General features: G+C 58.6%; 1 protein-coding gene across 2 annotated transcripts; it reads left to right on the forward strand.

The window, feature by feature from the left end:
* The first annotated feature begins 1,893 nt into the window (after positions 1–1,893).
* Positions 1,894–15,399, forward strand: LRPAP1 (LDL receptor related protein associated protein 1). Of its 2 annotated transcripts, none has more exons than XM_034672183.1 (8): positions 1,894–2,168; positions 5,808–5,952; positions 8,423–8,547; positions 9,571–9,691; positions 10,025–10,183; positions 11,217–11,299; positions 12,066–12,167; positions 13,460–15,399. In XM_034672183.1, exons 1-8 carry the CDS (start codon positions 1,947–1,949, stop codon positions 13,520–13,522), a joined length of 1,020 nt encoding a protein of 339 aa, XP_034528074.1. In that variant the 5' UTR covers positions 1,894–1,946; the 3' UTR covers positions 13,523–15,399. The 2 variants fall into 2 exon arrangements, with proteins under 2 accessions (XP_034528074.1, XP_002916598.2); XM_002916552.4 differs by having other exon boundaries at positions 1,895–2,168; positions 11,991–12,167.
* The last annotated feature ends 4,717 nt before the right edge of the window (positions 15,400–20,116 follow it).

Here is a 20,116-nt window from a genome sequence, read left to right on the forward strand (position 1 = left end):
CTGCCCTTGTGCCAGTGGGAAGCAATCTTGGAAGTCCTGTGCTGAAGATGGGGCAGCCTGGGTCCCCATATCATGGTGCAGAGGACAACTGCCTGTTGATCAGTCTTGAACAGCGAAAAGAATAAACATCTATCCTCTTGGGGCCTTTATGCATTTATAGATAAGCAATAAACAGCACAAGTATCTTAAATGATTTAGGAAAGATGTTAGAGTTCCAAGCCAATGGCCAAGAAAGAATTCTTGAGACGTCTTTGGGTGAAAATTGGTGGTTTTATTAAAGAACAGGGACAGGACCCGGGGGCAAGAAGAGCTGCACTGGGGTCATGAGGAGTGACCCATTATATACTCTGAAGTTGGGAGAGGATTAGGGATAGTGTAAGTCTCTAAGGAATTTTGGAAGCAAGGTTTTTCAGGACCTCGAGGCAGCTAGCTATCATTGGAAGAGGTCACTTATCACCATCTAATAAAACCTTAGTCATGAGACCCTTCAGATGTGTATCAGTGGGTCACACACTCAGGGCATGATTGCCAACATATATCTTAGGAGATAGAGATAAGGGAAATTTCCAAAGGAATTTTTATATGTTAAAGTGGACATATAGGATCCTGGGGATTGGGCTAAGTTTGCCTTTAGCCCTTACTTAGCAAAGTATCAACATCAAGGCAGCTGAGCTCCTAGAGGAATGTCACTCTGCCTGTTTCAAGGACTTGTCAGAGGGCTGTAGGTAGTAAGGAAATTGAATTTTTCTTTTGCCTTTGCTTCCCACTCATTAAATACTAACAGCCAGGCCGTTGGAACCTGTGCTCCGGACAGACTGGAGTACAGAGACGGAAGTTAACCTTGGCCTGAAACGACCAAACAACCAGACAAAATACATGAAACAATGGCTCTCAAGATCCTGGGGTCACACAGGAAGGAGGGCAGGACCCTCCTCCATTCCAGGTACTTCAAACCCTCAGTGGACAACACAGGGGACAATTTTAAAGTAACTAAGTACTGATTCCTCCCAAGAGGCCCAGGTATTCTCCACCCCCTTCCTTTGTCCTCCACTTCCCTCCTATCCCAATGCCCTCCCTTCCAGGCACAATCCGCCACCCTGGGAGGCCTTTCAGGTCACTCTTACCAGGTGGGTTCACCCGGTCCCTTCTCCTGCCCCAAAGCCCCTAGCTGGCGCCCCTACCCGCCCATCTACCTCAAACGACCTGAGGGCAGGGATGTGCGGCTCCCTCCAGGGCGTGGCCCAACACGGGCGCCCCCTAGGCTAAATTTTGTTGAGTCACTAAAATCTAAGAGGGTGGGAATGAGGCAGGTGCAGGAGTATCTCCAATACAGAAACTGTGCGTGCAGAATAACTGTCGGGGACGCAGCTCAAACACAATGTGGGGTGCAGCCCACCCACCCCAGTTCTGGGGAAAAGCTTCCGCGGGGCGGGAGTGAGAAAGCCCAGATTCCTGGGACCGCCCAGGACTCAGCTTGTCTTTCTCTGTCAAGGGAAGGAGTGCCTAGCAGGGGCCACCTGCCCGCAACGATAGTGAAAAGAAAGCCTCCCCATCACTGCCGCTCACGCAGGAACAGTCTAAGGTTTCGGCCAGACAGTCCCGATTCCGGAACTATTTACACTTCCCACGGAGCAGAAGGGAGGGGGACCTCGGGCCATCCCGGAGTCCGGAGTCCAGGTGGGGTCTTCACCCAACTTCGCAATTCCAGAGACAGCAGCCCCAGCGCACTCTGCCACCCACCGGCTCCTGGCATCACGAGGTCGCAGCGTGGTTGCCTAGGAAACGCTCACGTGCCTCCGCAGGGCTTCGCGGGCCTCGTAGTCCGCCAGCCGCCTCGTTTGGGCGACCCGCGCAGGGAGGGACTACAACTCCCAGGAGGCCGCGCGGTGGGTGGGGCGGGGCCTCTTCGGCCTGAGGCGCGGGGTCTCGGCTGCCGGAGGAGAAAGATGGCGTCGCCGAGGCTGGGAGTGGGGTCGCGCGGGCTCCCGCAGCCGCAGCTCCCGGTGCTGCTGCTGCTGCTGCTCGTGCTGCTCGGACCCTGGCCTGCGGCGGGCCACGGCGGCAAGTACTCCCGGGAGAAGAATGAGCCCGAGCTGCCGCCGAAGCGCGAGCCCGGCGGGGAGTTCCGCATGGAGAAGCTCGACCAGCTGTGGGAGAAGGCGCAGCGGGTGAGCGGCGGCCAGGGCCCCCTGTGACCCCGGGGGCGGGGGCCGCGGGGTTCCGGGGCGTCCTCTGTCTCCCGTGACCCCAGACGCCGGGGGCGTCCCCTGTCTCCTGTGTCCGGGGCGGGGAGGGGGGGGTTCCGCCGCGGGCCGGGCGTCTTCTATCTCCCGGGCGATGGGGCCTGGGTCTCCTCTAGTCCTGGGGGTCTGCGGGGCCTGCTGCTTTCTCTCTCTCGTAATCCTGGGGACCAGAGGGGCCTGGGTGTTCTCTGTCTCGGGGGCCACAGCCCATGCTGGCGCTGTGATTCCTGCCTTGGTGTACAGATGCCAGGGTTAGGGTTGGGGGTTCTTGGAGAAGACTCTGAAACTCACTTCCGGTCTTGTTAGACCCCACCGGGGACCCGGGGACTACTGCATGATGCCACCTTGGTGTCTTGACTTTCTGGGAGATTATCCGGTTCCTGTTTGATAGATGTGCTTGGGAGAGCTGTAGGCGGAGGATGGGAACCTGGGCTACTTCTGCCTCGTCCTGTGGGTCTTGTGACATCTTCCAGTGTCGCAAGAGTGCTGAGCAGTGGCGGGGGGGGGGGTCGCCGAGGGCTGTCTGTAGAGCTTTGGGGGTTGAATGAAGCCGGGGCAAGTCTTCTCAGTGGGTGCCTCTGTGGGCGGCACCCACATGTGCACGGATCGTCTCTGGCCGCTGTGGCCCTGCTCAGGGTTGCCTTGTGTGCTGATGTTAACGGTGGGGGATGCAGGCAGGGCTGGGGGACACATCCTGAGCAGGCTCACAGAGCTCCAGGGCAAAGCGCTCACACACCCAGTTCTTTGAGCTCCAGGCTCCTGTCTGGTTCTTATCCTGACCTTGTGATTAGAATGTGTTGAAGTGTTGTCCTTGGAGGTGGGAGGGCCAGAAGAGGAGGGGAGATTGTGTTTCCCTCGTTCTCTGTACGCTGCATGCCCCTGTTCCAGGTAGGACTTAGGAAGGGAGGTCGGGGTCCCTGTCCTGTTCTGTCCTTGGCACCGCTTCACCGTGTACCCGTAAGACTGCTCCCACGTACATGGCTCAGCCTCCCGGTCTCGCAGAGGCTCTCCAGTGTCCACCCGGGGGCAGGTGCGGCGTTAATGCCCACTGTCTGGCCTTCTTGAATTGTGCTCTGCACACAATCCCAGTGCCCGAGTGCAGAGCCGTGGCCAGAGGCAGAGGCTTGAGTGGAGCCTGGTTCCCAGTGATTGTTTTACCACTTTACTGAGATATGATTGGCATATAAAAACTGTACATATTTCATACATTCATCTTGGGGAGTTTGAAACAAAATATCCACCTGTGAAACCATCCACAGGTCTGTGCCAGCCCTTGTTTCTGATGAGTGGCTTTCTTCCTGTGTGTTTGCTTGTCTCTTCATTATTGATGATTTACCTGACCGTTTAATATTGAACAGATTCTGTTCTGTATTTGATTTCTACGAACCAGTTCTTTTCATGTGAGGCATTAACATTTAACTTGAAGTTAAAGAAATTGAAGGCATCCAGAGAGTGAGTGCCAAGTGTTTGCAGGAGAGCTGTGTCTTTTCCCCCTTTTGGTGGGACATGATGGCTGCTGTGACCAGGCGTTTCCGCTACAGGGGGCATCTCCCATGCTGAACTCACGGGCATCTGCATTTCAGAGGAAGGACTGATTTTTGTCAGATGTTGTATGTAATTCAGACCCCCAGAGGCTTCAGACGTGAGCAGGAGTGACTCACAGGGGCTGAGACAGTAACACGCAGGTGGGTTCCAGAGTCTGCAGCGCATGGGCTCCTGGCTGGATGCTGGCATGTTGATCTCCCCCAGGGCCCTGGGGAGGTGGACAGATAAGAAAGTAAGAGGTGAGGGGGGTCCTTTGCCTGAGGTCCTCAGATCTCTCCCCCACAGTGGAACTAGCTGGCAGTCAGAGAACACTCAGGTTCCCTCCCCCCTACAGTCCCCAAGAGGGACACAGGAGCCGGTGCAGTGTCACACTAACCACAGAGGGCAGAGCTGGGAGCCAGGCCCTCCCTGTCCTTGGCTGTGGCTCCTGTTGCAGACAGGACCCAAGCTTACAGAGGAGAGACCCTGTGGATGCCTGTGGGGCTTAAGTACTGTGTCCTTGGCGTCCTGATGCACTGCAGGCCTGCCCTTCCCAGCTCCTCACCACCCAGTCCCCTCTCTGCCCTTCCTGGGAAATCAGCTTGCCCCAAACCACTGTCCAGTTCCTCCTCCCCAGGGAGCCCACAAGTCATCTGAGGCTGCAGCCCCAGCCTCCCCAGAATCCTGGTGTTCTCCTGAGAGCGCCCACAGGGGGCATCCAGCCGACAGCGGGGCCTATGACAGAGTGCAGGAGGGCAGGTGGGACTGTGTCAGCCTGGGTGCCATTTGAGGAACCTAGGGCATCTAAGTGGGGGCACGCAACAGGCTTTGGAAGGAAGGGTTTGGGGCTCGGGAGAGATAGTAGGAGCTGGGATATTGTGGAGACAAACACCTGCCCCAGGAGAGCCAGAGAGCCAGCAAAGGAGGGGGCAAACCCATGGATCAGGGTCAGAGAAACCTGTTAGCAAATTAGAAGAGTTTCCCACCCTGGGCGTTGCCATTCATTTGATGCCCTCTTTTTACTCCTGTGGAACTTTAGTTTGTTTTCAAGCTGGTGAAGGATGGGGCCCAGATTTTCTGGGCATCTCTTGGGAGGCCTAGCAAAAGCTGGACAGGGTTACCACGATGACCCTTTTAGCCTGGAAAGCACGTTGGCCGCAGTCTCCCCGGCTCCATCTTGTAGCTTGTGCTGTAGCGAAGGGCGCGCAGGGAGCTCCAGCAGGTACAGCCACGTGAAGACTGGTGGAATGTTCTGGTCCGGGGTACCAGCCTGAAGCACATGTGTCCCATTGGTCTGGGCTGAGCTGACACTAGTCAGTGGGAAAGGCAGGAGCTCAGGCTCATGTCCAGAGCCTTGGGCCACCTAACACCGGCACGGGTCTCATTCTGGCCTGAAGCCCAGGCCCCTCCCCACCTCATCCTGGGCTGGGTCCGGGCGCAGAGATGCTGCACTGAGATCCTCTTGTCATTGCGTCATTGGCGAGTCTCTTGCGGGTGGGGGCCTCTGTCAGGCAGGCTCACTGATGGATCTTTTCTTAGTGTGGAGGTTTGCCATAATTTAGTCCACCGTCCTCTGATGGTCGTGCTTGGTTCTGTGTCGCACCTACGTGATACAAGGAAAAGGGAATGGTTTCCTCCCATGCTCGGCATTCGTGTTCCTCCATCCTCACACCCCATACCCGGGGCCCCATTAACATCCCTGGGGCTCAGGGCAGGGGGGTTCCTGGGGAGGAGCTGGCAGCCCGAGCTCGGCTGCTGGTGGCGGGCAGCTTCTCACAGACTTGGCATTTCTAGATCGTGCCCCGCCATGACCCTCTCCAGTGAGGCTGGAGAGCGGGCTCCTTGTACACCTGCAGCGTGGCAGTCCCCTGAGGGTCTCGCCCAGGAACATGTGTGGGATTTTGACTGGCCAGGACCCCGCACCCCCTGCTCGTCTGTGGTGTCTCCTGGGCACCCCTCTCTTGGGGTCGCCGTCTTCGGGGCGATGCTGTTGGTTCATCTTGGGGCTGGTCGTCAGCTTCCTCTGCTCTCGTCCCGTAGCTTCAGCTTTCTCCCGTGAAACTGTCCGAGCTCCACGCCGACCTGAAGATGCAGGAAAGGGATGAGTTCGCCTGGAAGAAGCTGAAGGCCGAGGGCCTCGACGAAGATGGAGAGAAGCAGGCCAAACTCACACGCAGCCTCAGCGGTACCTTTCTCTCCTATTCAGTGCGGCGGGGGGACGTCGTCTCTCGGGCCTGCGGCCCTGGCTGCTGACGCGGTGTGTGGCAGGAGGGGAGCGGGGCACCCTGCTGCAGCCTGTGTGGTGGCTCACCTCCGAGGAGCGACCCCCATGGCCACAGCTGCTGGCCGTTCGTGAGGCTCTTGGCAGACCGTAGGGAGAGTCGGGGCAGGGGTGTCTGGAGCAGTAGTGCCCAGCGGCTGAGGGCCCTGCAGCTACGTGGCCTGCGGGGGAGCGAGGCCAGGGCCCCCCGGTTGCCTGTGCTCACCTGGAGGGACAGGAGGGATGTTCCCAGGGTCTGGAAGTTAATGGGGAAGCAGACTTCAGATCATCTGTAATGAAAATTACTCTAACAGAGTGGAGTGTGTTGAGATGGGAAGTAGTGAGCTGCTTGTTACTGTGGGTATTCAAGACAGAGCTAGTCTGCCCTGCCTCCCAGTATGCAAAAGACACGCGTCCTCAGGACTGACAGGTGTCTCAGGCCCCCTTTCCGCCTCCCCCCGTGGCAGCGTTCAGGTGCAGGGCAGGACTCCGAGCTCGCTGCCCAGGCGCCCCCGTGCACCCCACCCCAGCTGTGTCTCGGGCCCGCTCCCGGGCTGGCTGGTCTTGCTGTCATCGTGTAGCGAAGAGCAGAGAGTAGAAGTCACGTCCCCGTCCCGCCTGCTGGCGCCCTGGCCTGCCACCCGCCCCGGCACGTGGGCACGCCCTCGCCAGTCGGAGCCTGCTGTAGCTCCCCGCGCAGCCCAGCGTCGGGGCTGGAGTAGCTGCGGCCCAGGGACTGCAGATGTGGCTGCCCCGCAGAGTCCGCCCCGTAGCCCACCCACCGTCGCACACGCTCACGGGGCCCGACGTCGGCTTCCTCGGACATGGCATCACGCGGAGTGCGCGGCATCTGTCGTAACAGGAGCCCCTTCCTGAGACCAAATGCTGTACGTCCGCTGGAGCCTCTCTGAGGTACTCCTCCCTGGTCAGACAGGTGACGGAGGCTCAGAGAGGGCAACTCGTCCGTAGTCCCAGCCTGAGTACAGCAGGGTGCCAATCCAGGGTTTTCTGACTCAGCTAGGGACGTCTCCCCAGCTACCCTGCGTTCCGTGCCATCAGACCTCACGAGACACCTACGAGTTGTTCAGGTCACGTTGTGTATCTGCTTCTGGGGTGAGGACGGCGGTCTGCTGCTGTCTTATATGCCCTCATTCTGCTAGGACGGGACGCGTGAAAACCAGGACAAGGTAGCAGAAGGGTCAGGCGGGAGGAGGTGCCGGGTAACTGCCCCCAGCCGGAACGTGGGGGGCCGCTGCGAGGGGCCGGGACAGGACTCTGACCTGGCGTTCCCAACCCCCAAGGAAAAAGGGGTCTGGAGGGACTCAGAATCCTTTGTATGTCCTCCGTTCTGGAAGGAACCGGCCCCCAGCGGACGGCCTGGGGCCAAGACTGAGGCGGGGAGGGTGTAGAGAGGTCAGCCAGCTCTCATCTCCCTGCCTGGGGCACATTTTCCCTGGACCCCCCCAGCCAGCCCGTGTCCTCCTGGGCATGGCTTCCAGCCCAGTGTCTGAGTCCATGGTCCGAGTGGAGCCATCTGTTCTCTGCCTGGGTGGTGTGGGCTTCCTGGGTGCCAGGGTGGCATGGCGGAAGACTCCGGGGACTGGGGGGCTGGGGCGCCGAAGCAGAGCCTCTTGAGCACCCGACCCTCGCCGGACGGCTGGCCGTCTCCCGGGTGTGGCCTGTGCGTCCCCACATCCAGGACACCCCCCACCCCCACCCAGGACCATTGACAAGGCTGAGCCACGCCAAGGGGTCCACAAAGTGTGGTGTGAAAGGGAGGCCCAGGTGTGACCAGGTCTGTCCTAGGCTCGCAGCAGGGCAGTGCCCCGGCCCCACACCAGCACCGTAGGGGACAAACCACGTTGGGTCTGCCTTGTCTGGGCCAGTTTTGACAGAGAAGCCTTTGTCTCGGGGTGGGTCCTGCTCTGTCTGCTCTGCTGTGCAGGGCAGCCGCCCCCACCCTGTCCACTGCGGTGTCCCCGAGTGCCCGCCGGGGGGGTGCGGGGCCCAGCATCCTGAGCAAGAGCAGAAGACGCTGGGCGTGCCGCTCTGTGGGGCCTCTTTCAGCTGGAGTGCTCGTTTCTGGCCCCAGCTCACGCGGAACCCAGGCAGCTGGAATCCAGAACCTTCCGCCTTCCAGGCCGCTGAACGCACCCTGAGACGTGTGTGACTTGCCCTGTGAGGGCGTCCGGTGCAGCAGCCAACTTGGAAGGCTGGGCCAGGTGGAGCCCAGTGACCTAGTTATCCCTCCGCCCCTCTTGCTGCCCCTCCCCATGCTCGGGGGCCACTGGGACTGTTCCTTGGTCTGGAGTGCGGAGCCTGGGGGTCCCGGCTCTTCTCGGTGCCGGGCGAGCAGTGGCCAGGACTGGAGTAACACCCCCTGCGTCTCCCCTAGTGATCCTGGCCAAGTACGGCCTGGACGGGAGGAAGGACACCCGGGCCGTGAGCAGCAACTCCCTCAGTGACCCCGCCGAGGAGGACAGCCTGGAGGACCCCAGGCTGGAGAAGCTGTGGCACAAGGTACCCTGTGGCGCTTCCTGTGAGCCCCACAATGCGCCCTAGCGTTGAGAGCTGAGGGAGGCTGCTAGGGGCTGCTTCTGCTCTGCATAGGAGCCTGTTTCCAGGGGGCCTCGGGGGGCAGGGTTCTCTTTTTGGAACCACGAGGCTGTTTTTCTGTGGTCGTGAGGCCTCCCTGCCTTCCCTGCCCTCTCGGAGAAGGAGTTCTGTGTGGCGTGGAGCTAGCTGTCAGAGCTTCGAATGACCAGAACGGCCTGGACGATCTGTAAACAGGCTCACGGTGGCCCGTGGGCTGCGTGTTGGACGGTGTCCGCTTAGTTTTGGGTCGGAGCCTGTGTGCTGTCTGGTTCAAAAAAGTGTGCTCACAGTGTGGGGTGGGAGCGTGGAGGCTGGGCTCGTAGCATCTGGTCTCCTGTGGGGTGCAGACCTCAGGTGGGTGTGGGCAGGCTGTGGGGCCAGGCAGAGGCTTGAGCTGGCCGCAGTCAGTCACTCACTCCGCGTTCCTTAATCCCCCAGCTCCTGTCCAGGTTCTGTCTGGACCACACTGAGTGGGGCGGAGAATCAGAATTCTCGCACCAGCCCATCATCCTTGGTTCAAGGGGTGGGGCTGGAGCAGGAGGGAGGGCGGCTCTGCCATGGAGGGGGTCCTGTGGCCACCAGGAGCCCCGGATCTGTGTTATTCGTGATTCACCACATGGCCCCGCAGGGCAAGTGGGTGACCGTGTAGTGACTGGCCTGAGGTCCCTCCCAGAAGGGGACACTGCCCCACCCCGCCTCCTTGGGGACCCTGCCACTCCCACACTTGGATGGCTGTCACCTCTCCGTGGAGCCTGGCGACAGGTCCTGCTACGCCCCCCAGTTAAGGGGCCATCAAGGCGGGAAAGCACCGAGCGCTTCCCGTGGGAGCAAGGGTCCTGTCTGCTCTGAGGGGACGCTCAGCGGCGGCCCCCTTGGAGTCCCGGCGAGCAGCCTGGATGGGGTCACCCCGGGGCGTGGGCAGGCTGGCAAGATATTCGCTCCTCCCAGGCGAAGACCTCGGGGAAGTTCTCCAGCGAGGAGCTGGACAAGCTGCGGCGGGAGTTCCAGCACCACAAGGAGAAAGTGCGCGAGTACAACGTCCTGCTGGAGACGCTGAGCAGGACCGAAGGTGCCCCGCCCTGCCCCCCTGTAGGCGGCCCTGGGGGGGTCCTCCCTCTGTGTCCACCCGGTTTCTGAGTGGGACTCCTCTGCGGGGGGCTCATCGAGGCACCTCTGACAACGCGAGTGTGCTGGTCAGATGCGGTGACGTGGGTCACGGGTCGCCACTGCTGCCCTCCCCACACGGACGCGGATGCCCCCCAGCCTGTGGTCTCGCCCTCAGGAAGTCAGCAAACCGGGAATTGGGGAGCTGGGGTGCAGGGTCACTGGGGTCGGCCCGGGGTGTTTCCGCTCCAGCAGGGGGGTCTCCGATGGCGGCTCACGGCCACCCTGTTTCTTACAGAAATCCAGGAGAACGTCATCAGCCCCTTGGACGTGAGCCGCGTCAAGGAGGACGTGCTGCACAGCAAGCACGCAGAGCTCAAGGACCGGCTGCGCGGCATCCACCAGGGTTACGACCGCCTGCGCAGGGTCAGCCACCAGGGCTACGGCACTGAGGCCGGTGAGCGCGGCGAGCACCCCACGCCTCTGCCCTGGGCCCCGCGTTCGGGCGTCACAGCTGTGTGTCCCACACCGTCCCCGTGACGGGCTGCTGTCTGCGCCACTCCCACCCCGGGCCCCGCGCTAGAGCCCGTGTTCGGGAGCTCTGCCGCTTGCCCTCTTTCTCCGGCTTCCTGCCCGTTCGCGTGTTGTCCAGCGTGAGCGTGCACAGCAGCGATGCGGCAGGTGCTGCTCTCTGCCTGGGGATGCGGCGGGTCAGGAGACACGGTGCTGGGGCCGCCGCTGCACCCCTCCCCCACCGAACCACCCCCTTCCGGGAGATGCACCGAGCCAACTCCTCAGTTTCTCCTGTGGTCTGCCGAGTCCTTCCAGAACACTCTCCACGAGCCCCTTGAGGGCCCTGGGCAGGACGGGATCAGCTGAGGGAGGGGGTGGAGCAGCTGGCGGCATGCCCGCGGGTGGGCAGCTGTGACCAGCTTGCTTCCGGTCCAGGGACGGAGGAGATGTGAGTGGCCCAGGTGGGCACCTGTCACCAAATCCGCTCCTGAGTGCAGGCTGAGGTCAAGGGGTCCTTTCCATGTGGTTGGTTTTGCTTTGGAGCTGGAAGGACAGGCAGAGGTCTAAGCTTCAGCCTGGAACTGCGGGTAGATTGACATAGTCCTGGGCCCCAAGGAGCCCTGCCATCTCCTGATTCCCACCACCCCTCCCCCACCGAGCCGGCTCTGCCAAGAGGGACCCTTTATCAGAGGTGCGGGCCAGTGCTGAGTGAGCGTGTCCCCGAGGCCAGGTTCCAGTGGTGCCTTAGCCACAGACCGAGCATGCATGAGAGCTACACTCAGTTTGCTTCCAGACGGCGCTGGACACCTCACACATGCATGCGAGCGCACAGCACATACCCGTGTGTGTGTGTGTGTGTGTGTGTGTGTGTGTGTGCACGCGTGTGCAGACGCTCACACTTGCCGTGTCGTCGGGGCCCCTGGGCATCACGGGACACCGCCACACAGTCAACGGGACTGCTTTTGCTTTTCTGCCAGAGTTCGAGGAACCCCGAGTGATCGATCTGTGGGACCTGGCCAAGTCCGCCAACTTCACTGAGAAGGAGCTGGAGTCCATCCGGGTAAGGAAGGTGCTGGGTGACACTGGCTCACACCATTTGGCAGCACCTGTTTTGTTGAACTTTCTACGAACGTGGAAAGGACTGAACCGCAGTGTGAGTGGCAGGCCATCGTGTACACGGACGGGCCTTGTCCTTGCCCCCCGCGTCCCTCTGCCGTGCTGGTCGGCGGCCATGTGGGACCGCCGTGCTTGCCTCCCTGTGGACAGCGCTGGCCTCCGGTGAATGGAGGGTCTGGCTCGGCTTTGGATGTGCTGGGTGTGAGAAGGGAGGGCTGGTGCGGAAGTACGCGGGTCAAGAAGAGCAGACTCTGCGTGTGGCTCTGGCAGTGGGCCTGGAGGGAGGGGCCTTTGAGTTGCCGGAGTGTCACCTCGTGGGGGTCGTGCCGTCACCAGCCCGTCCGGTTGTGGCGGCATCTCTGGCGGGAAGGCGCGCTCCGTCCACGTACGCTGCTTCGCGATCGGGGGCAGTAGAGACGGCGCCCTGGAGCTGTCCGGACAGATCACACGTTGAGGGGCTCGGGGTGCGCTCCCGCAGAGGAGGAAGCGCCCTGCGTCCCGTGCTGAGCCCTGTCACCCAGCCCCGCTGTGTGGCAGCCACCCTGTCCTGAGGGGTTGGGGGGGTTTGCCCGGGAACCCCGGAGCGACACGAAGAGTCTGTTAAGGGACATTCAACTGTTTAAACATTATCCTAGGAGGAGCTTAAGCACTTTGAAGCCAAAATTGAAAAGCATAATCATTACCAGAAGCAGCTGGAAATCTCTCACCAGAAACTGAAACACGTGGAGAGCTTCGGGGACCGAGAGCACGTGAGCCGGAACAAGGAGAAGTACGCCATGCTGGAGGAGAAGACCAAGGAGCTGGGCTACAAGGTGCGCGCTCGGCCCTGCGAGGCGGCGGCGGCGGCTGCCCTGGGGTTGTCCCCTGCCCTGCTCCCCCAGCCCCGCGTGGGCACTGGTCCCTCCTCTGCGGACAGCAGGTGGTCGTCTGGGCCTGGTGGTGCCTGGTGGGGCACCCGCTGCAGCCACACACCTCCCCCGGGGCCCGGGCCATCCCCCCGGGTCTGTTTAGAGCTGCGGGACACCTGTGCCACCAGCTTGTGCCCTCGGCCCGGTGACCCTGCACGGGGTGTGTGTGTGAGGCAGTGGCTTTGGCGCGTCTGCGTGCACACAGGAGGACAGTCCCCTGAGAATCCCATGGGGTGCGTATGGAGGCCACGTTTCCTCTCGTGGGAATGGGGACCGTCCCAGGGCAGCGGTAGGTGGTGGCCCAAGCAGAGTGGGGTCACTCTGGAATGGGGCCACTCTGGGGCTGGTTAGGTCGTTCGCGGAAACCCACAAATCAGGTGCCCATCCAGGCATAGAAGCGTGGGCTCTTCGTTGCAGAAGGGCCTCGGGGTCGCACCACACAGGGAAGAGAAGCAGCAGGGCAGCGTGGACGCTCTGAGGAGCTGGTGGTAGGAGGGGCGGAGGCCTCGGGTGTTGCTAGGACGCACAGGACAATCTGGAAACAGATGAGATGGGTTGTCTGTAGAGGGAGCAAGGGAGGAGGGACCCTCTTTTGTGCGTCTGACTCTGGAGCCACAGGGCTGTGCTGTCCATTCAGACACATGAAACTTTAAAGTGACATGGGGCGGAAGTGCCACGGAGGAGGGCGTGTGGGTCTGTGGCCGTCTGACAGCCAGTCGGTTAGAAAGTGTGCACCCCGCGTGGGAGTCAGCTCCAGAATGACGCTGCAGGGCGGGAACTTGCAGAGGGGAAGCTGGCTGGAACAGGGACGGGGCAGACATGGGGTGGTCTCTGCCTCACTGCCGTGGCCGCAGTGTGCGTGGCACGGACTCTGGGCTCCATGGGGCTGGGGCCCGAGGCAGTTCCCCAGGGGCGCAGCCAGGTGGCATCTCTGTTCGTGCCTCTGCGAGGGGCCGGGTTAGCCCACAGAAACGTCCCTCTTCTCTCTCGGCGTGGTCTGCTCCCTGTTGGTTTTTGGTGGGCGGTGGCATTCCAGTGAGCGGGGGGCTGCTTTTGTGATTCGTTCAGGACTGTGTCCCCATGGCGGACTTGTGCATTAAGAAAAGCGAGGAGCTCTGAAGTTTCCCTCTGAGGACCGTGTATGTCGTGATCTCGGGCAGATGGCAGCCGGGTTGACACTGTGCCCTCATTTTCAGGTGAAGAAGCACTTACAGGACCTGTCAGGCCGCATCTCGAGAGCTCGCCACCAGGAGCTCTGAGGGCCGCGGGAGCCGCCCGCGGGAGGAAGCGGCCACCAGGGCGGGTGGGGGGGGGCGCTGCCTGAGGACGGCCCGGCTGCTCTGGGGCGGCGTTGGACACGAACAGGACCTTGGGGGAGGCGTGATGGGGATCGGCCGGGCACCCTTCGTGCGGGAGGACTGGTCCGATTCCCCGCGTGCCTGGTGCACCGGGCCTCAGACACGCGGGGAGCTGCCGCTGGAAGTATTGTGTCTTTAAAAACACGTCACACCATTTAAATGGTCAGTGATCTGACCTGTCCCTCAGCGGTCTCTCTGCGCCTTGCTTTTCTTCCACCCCTGCACCCCACTCCCCGTCTTCTCTGCTGCGTGATGGGGGCCACAGTCCCCCTGGTTTGACACCTGGGAGCAGTGTGGAGTTAACCGGGGAGAGGGGTGACCTCTGGCCCAGCTGCCATCTCCCTGACTGCTTCTGAGCTCGGGCTTGGGGAGAGCCCCACAGGCCCGGCGGTCTCCGTGTCCTGAAAAAGTGGCTGATTGTCTCACTGAGGTGTGACAGTCCCACGGGGACCCATCTCTGCCTCCGCCGCAGGTCGTCGTGTGGGGGTCTGACACCGTTCCCAGGTTTGAACCTGGAAGAGGCTTGACCGCAGCGCTGCACCCAGCCTCAGCCACATCCAGGCCTCAGCCGGCATGCTGGGATCCACCAGGCACAGATACCGCATGAGCCATTTTGCTAAGAAGAATCAAGTCCAGGGGGGGCGTGCTAGGACTTCTGTGCCGGGATGTGGTGAAACCAAGCAGGGAGGTGGCCCCCTCCTCCCTGGGCCACTGGGCACGGGGCAGGCCGTCCTGCCATGCTGCCCAGCTCAGGAGCCTCGCCCTGGGCCTCCACGTCATGCCCGCCACTGACCCGGCGCGCTGGTGTGTCCCTCGCGGCATGCCATAGCGCGGCTGTGGCCAGGCCTGACAGGGCAGGGTGACAACCACTCTGGTGGCCAGGGGCCAGATGGGTTCGTCACCGGGCTTCTGCAGAGCTGCCTGTGGGGGTCCAAGCTCTGGGCCATGCACTGCTGTTCTCTGAGTGCCCCTGTGTGAGGTGCAAGGCCTGGAAGGAGGTCAGGCCCAGGACAGGGAGGCAAACAGAATAGGGCACTTGATTCAGTTTACCATCGCAGGAACTGACCACTAGAGGGAGCTCTTGGCCTTAAGACGTGCCAGAGAGCCAGATGTGTCTTCATGACTTGTCATTGCCTCCGCCACTGGAGGCAGCAGGTACAGGGGCGGCCCCCCAAGCCAGGGGCCAGTGGCCACATTGCTTTCAGATTCTAAGTGATCTCTGTAAAGTAAAACAGTCATGATAGGGCATGAAACGCCCACGGCTCAGTGAGTCCTGAGTGAGTGCCTGCAGCCCACCCCCAGGTTGACAAGTAGAGATTGCCCGGGTCCCAGGATACCCCCACGCTCCTCTCTCTACAGCTGACCGCTCGGCTTGTGTCCCCCCAAATTCATACACTGGAACCCAGTTCCCATGGTGAGGGTGTCAGCATTGGGACCTCTGGGTTATCAGATCAGGATGGGGCCCGCAAATGGGATCAGCGTCCTAAGAGAAGGCCGCAGAGAGCTCGCCGGCCTCCGCAGGTGGGAGCGCTCGGCTGCAAGTCCGCGCCCGCCCGTGATCACTCCAGCCTCCAGGACGGAGAAGAGTGCTGCTGGGCCGCCCCCCAGCTGAGTGTTGACGCTGCCTGTTCCTGACTCAGGCTGCATTTCCTTTGTGACAGACGTGAAGTGGCAGCACACAGTTGCATCATTGGGGCGGGGAGGGCGTCCGGCTTCTAGTCGGGGTGTTGGGATTCCGCCCCGTGGCGGAGACCTGCGGCTCTGCATTGCCGGTAGCATTCCGTCATGTGAACGTACGACGTCTTAGATAAGAACACGGCTGGGAGTGCTGCGGTGAAGGGTCCTGTGCACACACAGCTCCCGGGAGCAACAGGGATGGTCCCGACTGGTTTTGCAGACGGGCTGCACCCTGCCGCTGACCCTCAGGATGGCATGAGGGCCCTTGGTCTTCCGTCTAGTCATCAGTGTTCCGGCTGGCAATGAGGGGGGAGTGCGCCGTGTGTGCTGATGACCGTGAATGCCCGAATGGCCGTCCCCAGAAGGAGCCACCTACTGGCCAGGCAGCCACTAGCTTGTCTCACCGCAGCTCGCTTCCGCCTGTCTGCATTTCACACACAAGGGATGGGACCGTGAGGATGTGTGCACGTCTGGCGTTCTCCACCCAGCATCTGTGTGCTTCGTCCAGCAGAGGCGTGCCCTGGAAACGGGCTCCATTCAAGGGCGTCCTGGGGCCCTGATGTCGCCTACGGTGAATCCTGGTTGCTGACCAACAATGCCCACTGGTTTCCTTATGTCCTGGCACCATTTTTCATGCAGACGTTTTCCTCTGTTACTTGGTTCAGTGCCTTTGTCAAAAATCAAGTGAGCGTACAGGTGTGGCTGTTTCTAGACTATCCTTACAGCTCGCGCTGTCTTGTGGACAGCAGCTTTATATAAGAAAGCTTGGAATCGGGTGGTACGCATTTTCCTCTAAGATTCATTACAGGCATTTTGCATTTCCATATACATCTTAGAATCGGTTTGTCACTTTGTATAAAAATGACCAGAATTTTGACAGCGATCACCTTGAATGTGTAACTCACTTTGGGGAGAATCAGCATCTTAGTGTCCAGGCTCCTGACCTTTCTCATCTGTACCTGTTTATTTAGCCCGTCGTACATCTCTCTGTACACAGTCCCTGCATATTTTCACGAGATTTATTCCTAGGTGTTAGTTGTTTTATGCTATTGTCACTAGTATGTTTTCATTTCATCATGCAGTTGTTTCCATATGATGACCTTGTGTCCTGTGCCCCAGGTCCCAGCACACCTGCACACTTGCTCATGTCCCCTGTCAGATGGCAGTCTCACTTCTCCCTCGGGCGCCGTGCCTTCTCCGTGCGCACTGCCGGTGTGTCCAGCCCAGTGTCGAGCAGCTGGGGCAGAGGGGGACATCTCTCTCTCCCAATCCGCGTGGAACACATTCAGTCTTGCAGTTAAGTGTCACATAAGCTATGGAGTTTTATGGATGCTTTTATACATCGCAGGGATTCTGGCCTAGCTTGCTAGGAGTTTTTCATGAATGAGTATTGGAAGTTGTCATGTGCTTTCCATGCACCTATTGAGACGATCCTGAAGGTTTGCTTCTGGAGTTACTATGGTGAATCTTGCTGGTTTTCGAACGCTAAAATAACATGCCCTCCTGGGTGGACCCACTGGTCGTGATGACAGTCCTTCCTCTGCTTAGCCAGATTAGATCTGCTGATGCTTGAATCCCCCTGAGGAACACTGGCCTGTGGTTCTTGTTCTCGTCACATGCAGTCGGTCACATTTGGTATCACGTTGGACTGATAGGAGCTGGGAGTCCCCCTTGTTAGGCGCTGCTGTGGGTGTGAGCTTGGCATTCTTTCTTAACGTGCAGGAGCCTTCATGGGTGGAGCCCCGTAGGCCTCAAGTGTTCCTCATGCCAGAGTTCTGCATTAAGAACTCAGTTTTAGGGGCATCTGGGTGGCACAGCGGTTAAGCGTCTGCCTTCAGCTCAGGGCGTGATCCCGGCGTTCTGGGATCGAGCCCCACATCAGGCTCCTCCACTAGGAGCCTGCTTCTTCCTCTCCCACTCCCCCTGCTTGTGTTCCCTCTCTCGCTGGCTGTCTCTCTCTCTGTCAAATAAATAAATAAAATCTTTAAAAAAAAAAAAAAAACTCAGGTTTTAAACGCCAGCTGCACGGCTGTTTGGATTTCCTAATACTACTTGTGTCTTTATATGTCTGTCGAGGAATTTCATCTGAGTTGTTCAAACAGTTGGTGTAAAGTTGTTCCCTTCTCAGTGTCTTTCGGATCTGTGGTGACGCCCCCTTTCTGTTCTTGGTATTGGTAACTGCTGTTGCCCTTCCCCCCAGTCAGTCTAGCTAAAGTTCTCTCGGGTTCTCGACATTTTCCCCCAGAACCAGCTTCAGCTTCACTGATTTCCCTGTGCTGTTTGCTAGCTCTCTTCCACTGGCTTTTATTCTCTTTCCTTTCTTGCCTCATTTCTGTTTAATTTGCTGCCCCTGTGCCAGCTGCTCCCCAGAGCAGCTCGGGTCACTGATGAACACGGATGGACTCGCGGACAACAAGCATGATCTATTCACGCCCTTTAGAGAAAACATGTTCCTAATGCATACAGAGCATCGTAAAAGCTGGCTGGCCCGGGACACGAAGCAGGTTCCAGTAACTCAGCAGCAGGGTGGGATGATTGGGTCATATTCTTTAACCACATTGCAACCAAGGAGGGACTCCATCACGAAAAGACAATTAAAGTAAGTATATTCAGGAACTTCAGGGGTGGCTCAGTCATTTAAGTGTCTGGGTCCTGATCCCAGCATCCTCACTCAGCAGGGAGTCGTCTTCTCCCTCTCCCTCAGCCTCTTCCCCTGACTCATGCTCTCTCTCTCTCTCACTCTATCTCAAATAAATAAAATCTTTTTTTAAAAAAAGTATATTCAGGAACTTTAAAAGTACACATGGACCGAAGAAATGATATTAGAAGTTAGAAAGTACTTTTAATTGAATAGTAGTGGAGACACTACATACCAGACTTGAGGGACGTGGTCAGGGCGAGATTCTGGGGAAAAATGTACAAACACAGATGACTTGATAGGAAGGAACAAAGGGGTTTCCAACTCCAGGGACGACAGGCTTGGGTTAGGGGCTCTAACTCGCTGGAAGGAGCCCCTGCACTGGGGATTAAACCCCTCTCTTGAGGAGCAGTGGAAATCTGAAAGCCTGCGAAGGTATGACCAAGGCAGGATGGACCACAGGAGCCCAGGAAGGCTGTGCAGCGTGAGTACACGTCTTGTAAACAAGAACCGGGCCATTCAGGCTCCTGGGTTCGGGGCCATGAGCTGGGGTAAGGTCGGTGTCTAAAGGCAGAGCCTCTATGTGAACCTGGGCCCCTTCCCCTGCCCCAGGAAAGGGGCGGGGTCTGGGTCCTGTTCAGGGAGGGCGGAGACGAGAGGACAGCCCCTGTGACTAGGTCCTGGGCCTCAGGCCACAAGCAGTGGTCCTGGTGCTTCCAGACTGGCAGAGGTTAAAGACCCCTCTCTGGAAGAAACTGTCATCCTCAAACAAACCCAAGCGGATTGTTCACAAACCTTGACTTGACAATAACCAAGCACAGAAGACGGCAAGGCCTGGTGAGTGAGAACATGGGTCACAGCTCAAGCAGCCTCGTGAAGACATGAGAGACCGGAGTGACCGATGATGACTGTCACACATAATAGAGCAGTCCTGCTCATGGTTTATAGACTACAGGACAAACGCAAAACGATTTCCAGAAACAGGAAGCAACAGAATCACCTAGCAGATTCGAAGAACCAAACAACCTCTAAATTCTGGAGGAAAGAACTAGAAACTTCTATTTTGAGGAGAGAATTCTCTTCAGTAAATGGAGTTGTAGCAACTTGCTAGGTTTGGGAGAAAAGTCGACCACACACCACATGCAAAAAATACAGTGATTCATAGGCCTACGTGTGAAAACTAAAATTGTAAAGCTCCTAGAAAACAGGAGAGCATCTTTCTGACCAGAGGGTAGACAGAGACATATAAAACAGGCCATAAAAGGATCCAGCCATTAAAGATAAAGGAACAAAGATTGCGTCTCCTCAAAATCAGAGGCATCTTATCAAGATGTATCATTAAGAAAGCAAACCAGCCAACCGGAGAAGGAGGAGCAATCACAGTACATGCGTCTGAGACAGGGCTCGGATCCAAAAGTCTACAACCCAGGGTTTTAAGTGGACACAGGCATTAAACAGGCCTTTCACTGAGGAAGACGTCCACACGGCCAACGAGCGCATGGAAAGGTGCTCAACATCGTTAGTCGTCAGAAAAATGCCAGTTACTACAATGAGCCAGCACTACAGACCCATGAGGATGACTAAAATGAGGCCCCTGGCAAGGATGGCACGCACAGTACGCTCCTGTAGCTGGTGGAATGTGCCAAATGGTGAAACCACTGTGCGAAACGTTGGCAGTTTCTTTTTATTTTTTTTTATTTTTATTTTTTAAAGATTTTATTTATTTATTCGACAGAGATAGAGACAGCCATCGAGAGAGGGAACACAAGCAGGGGGAGTGGGAGAGGGAGAAGCAGGCTCCCAGCGGAGGAGCCTGATGTGGGGCTCGATCCCACAACGCTGGGATCACGCCCTGAGCCGAAGGCAGACGCTTAACCGCTGTGCCACCCAGGCGCCCCGGCAGTTTCTTTTTAAACAGTTGCTCACCTGTGACCTGCAGTTCCTCCGCTGATCACATGCACTTCCAAGGCAGTGGAGGGTGTGTGCTCACAAAAGCCCCAACACAAGAAACTGTCTAATTCATGTTCATCATTATCTCATTCAAAACCAGAAACAAACTAAATGTTCACCCCACAGAATAGACAAAAAATTCTGGCATGTTTGTGGAATGGAATGGGAGCAGAGCCCTCCACACCGTTGGAGAATCTCAAAGACGTTGTGAGCCAAAGAAGCGAACCAAG

This window comes from Ailuropoda melanoleuca, chromosome 11, assembly GCF_002007445.2.
Source record: "Ailuropoda melanoleuca isolate Jingjing chromosome 11, ASM200744v2, whole genome shotgun sequence".
In the NCBI taxonomy this organism is placed as follows: domain Eukaryota; kingdom Metazoa; phylum Chordata; class Mammalia; order Carnivora; family Ursidae; genus Ailuropoda; species Ailuropoda melanoleuca.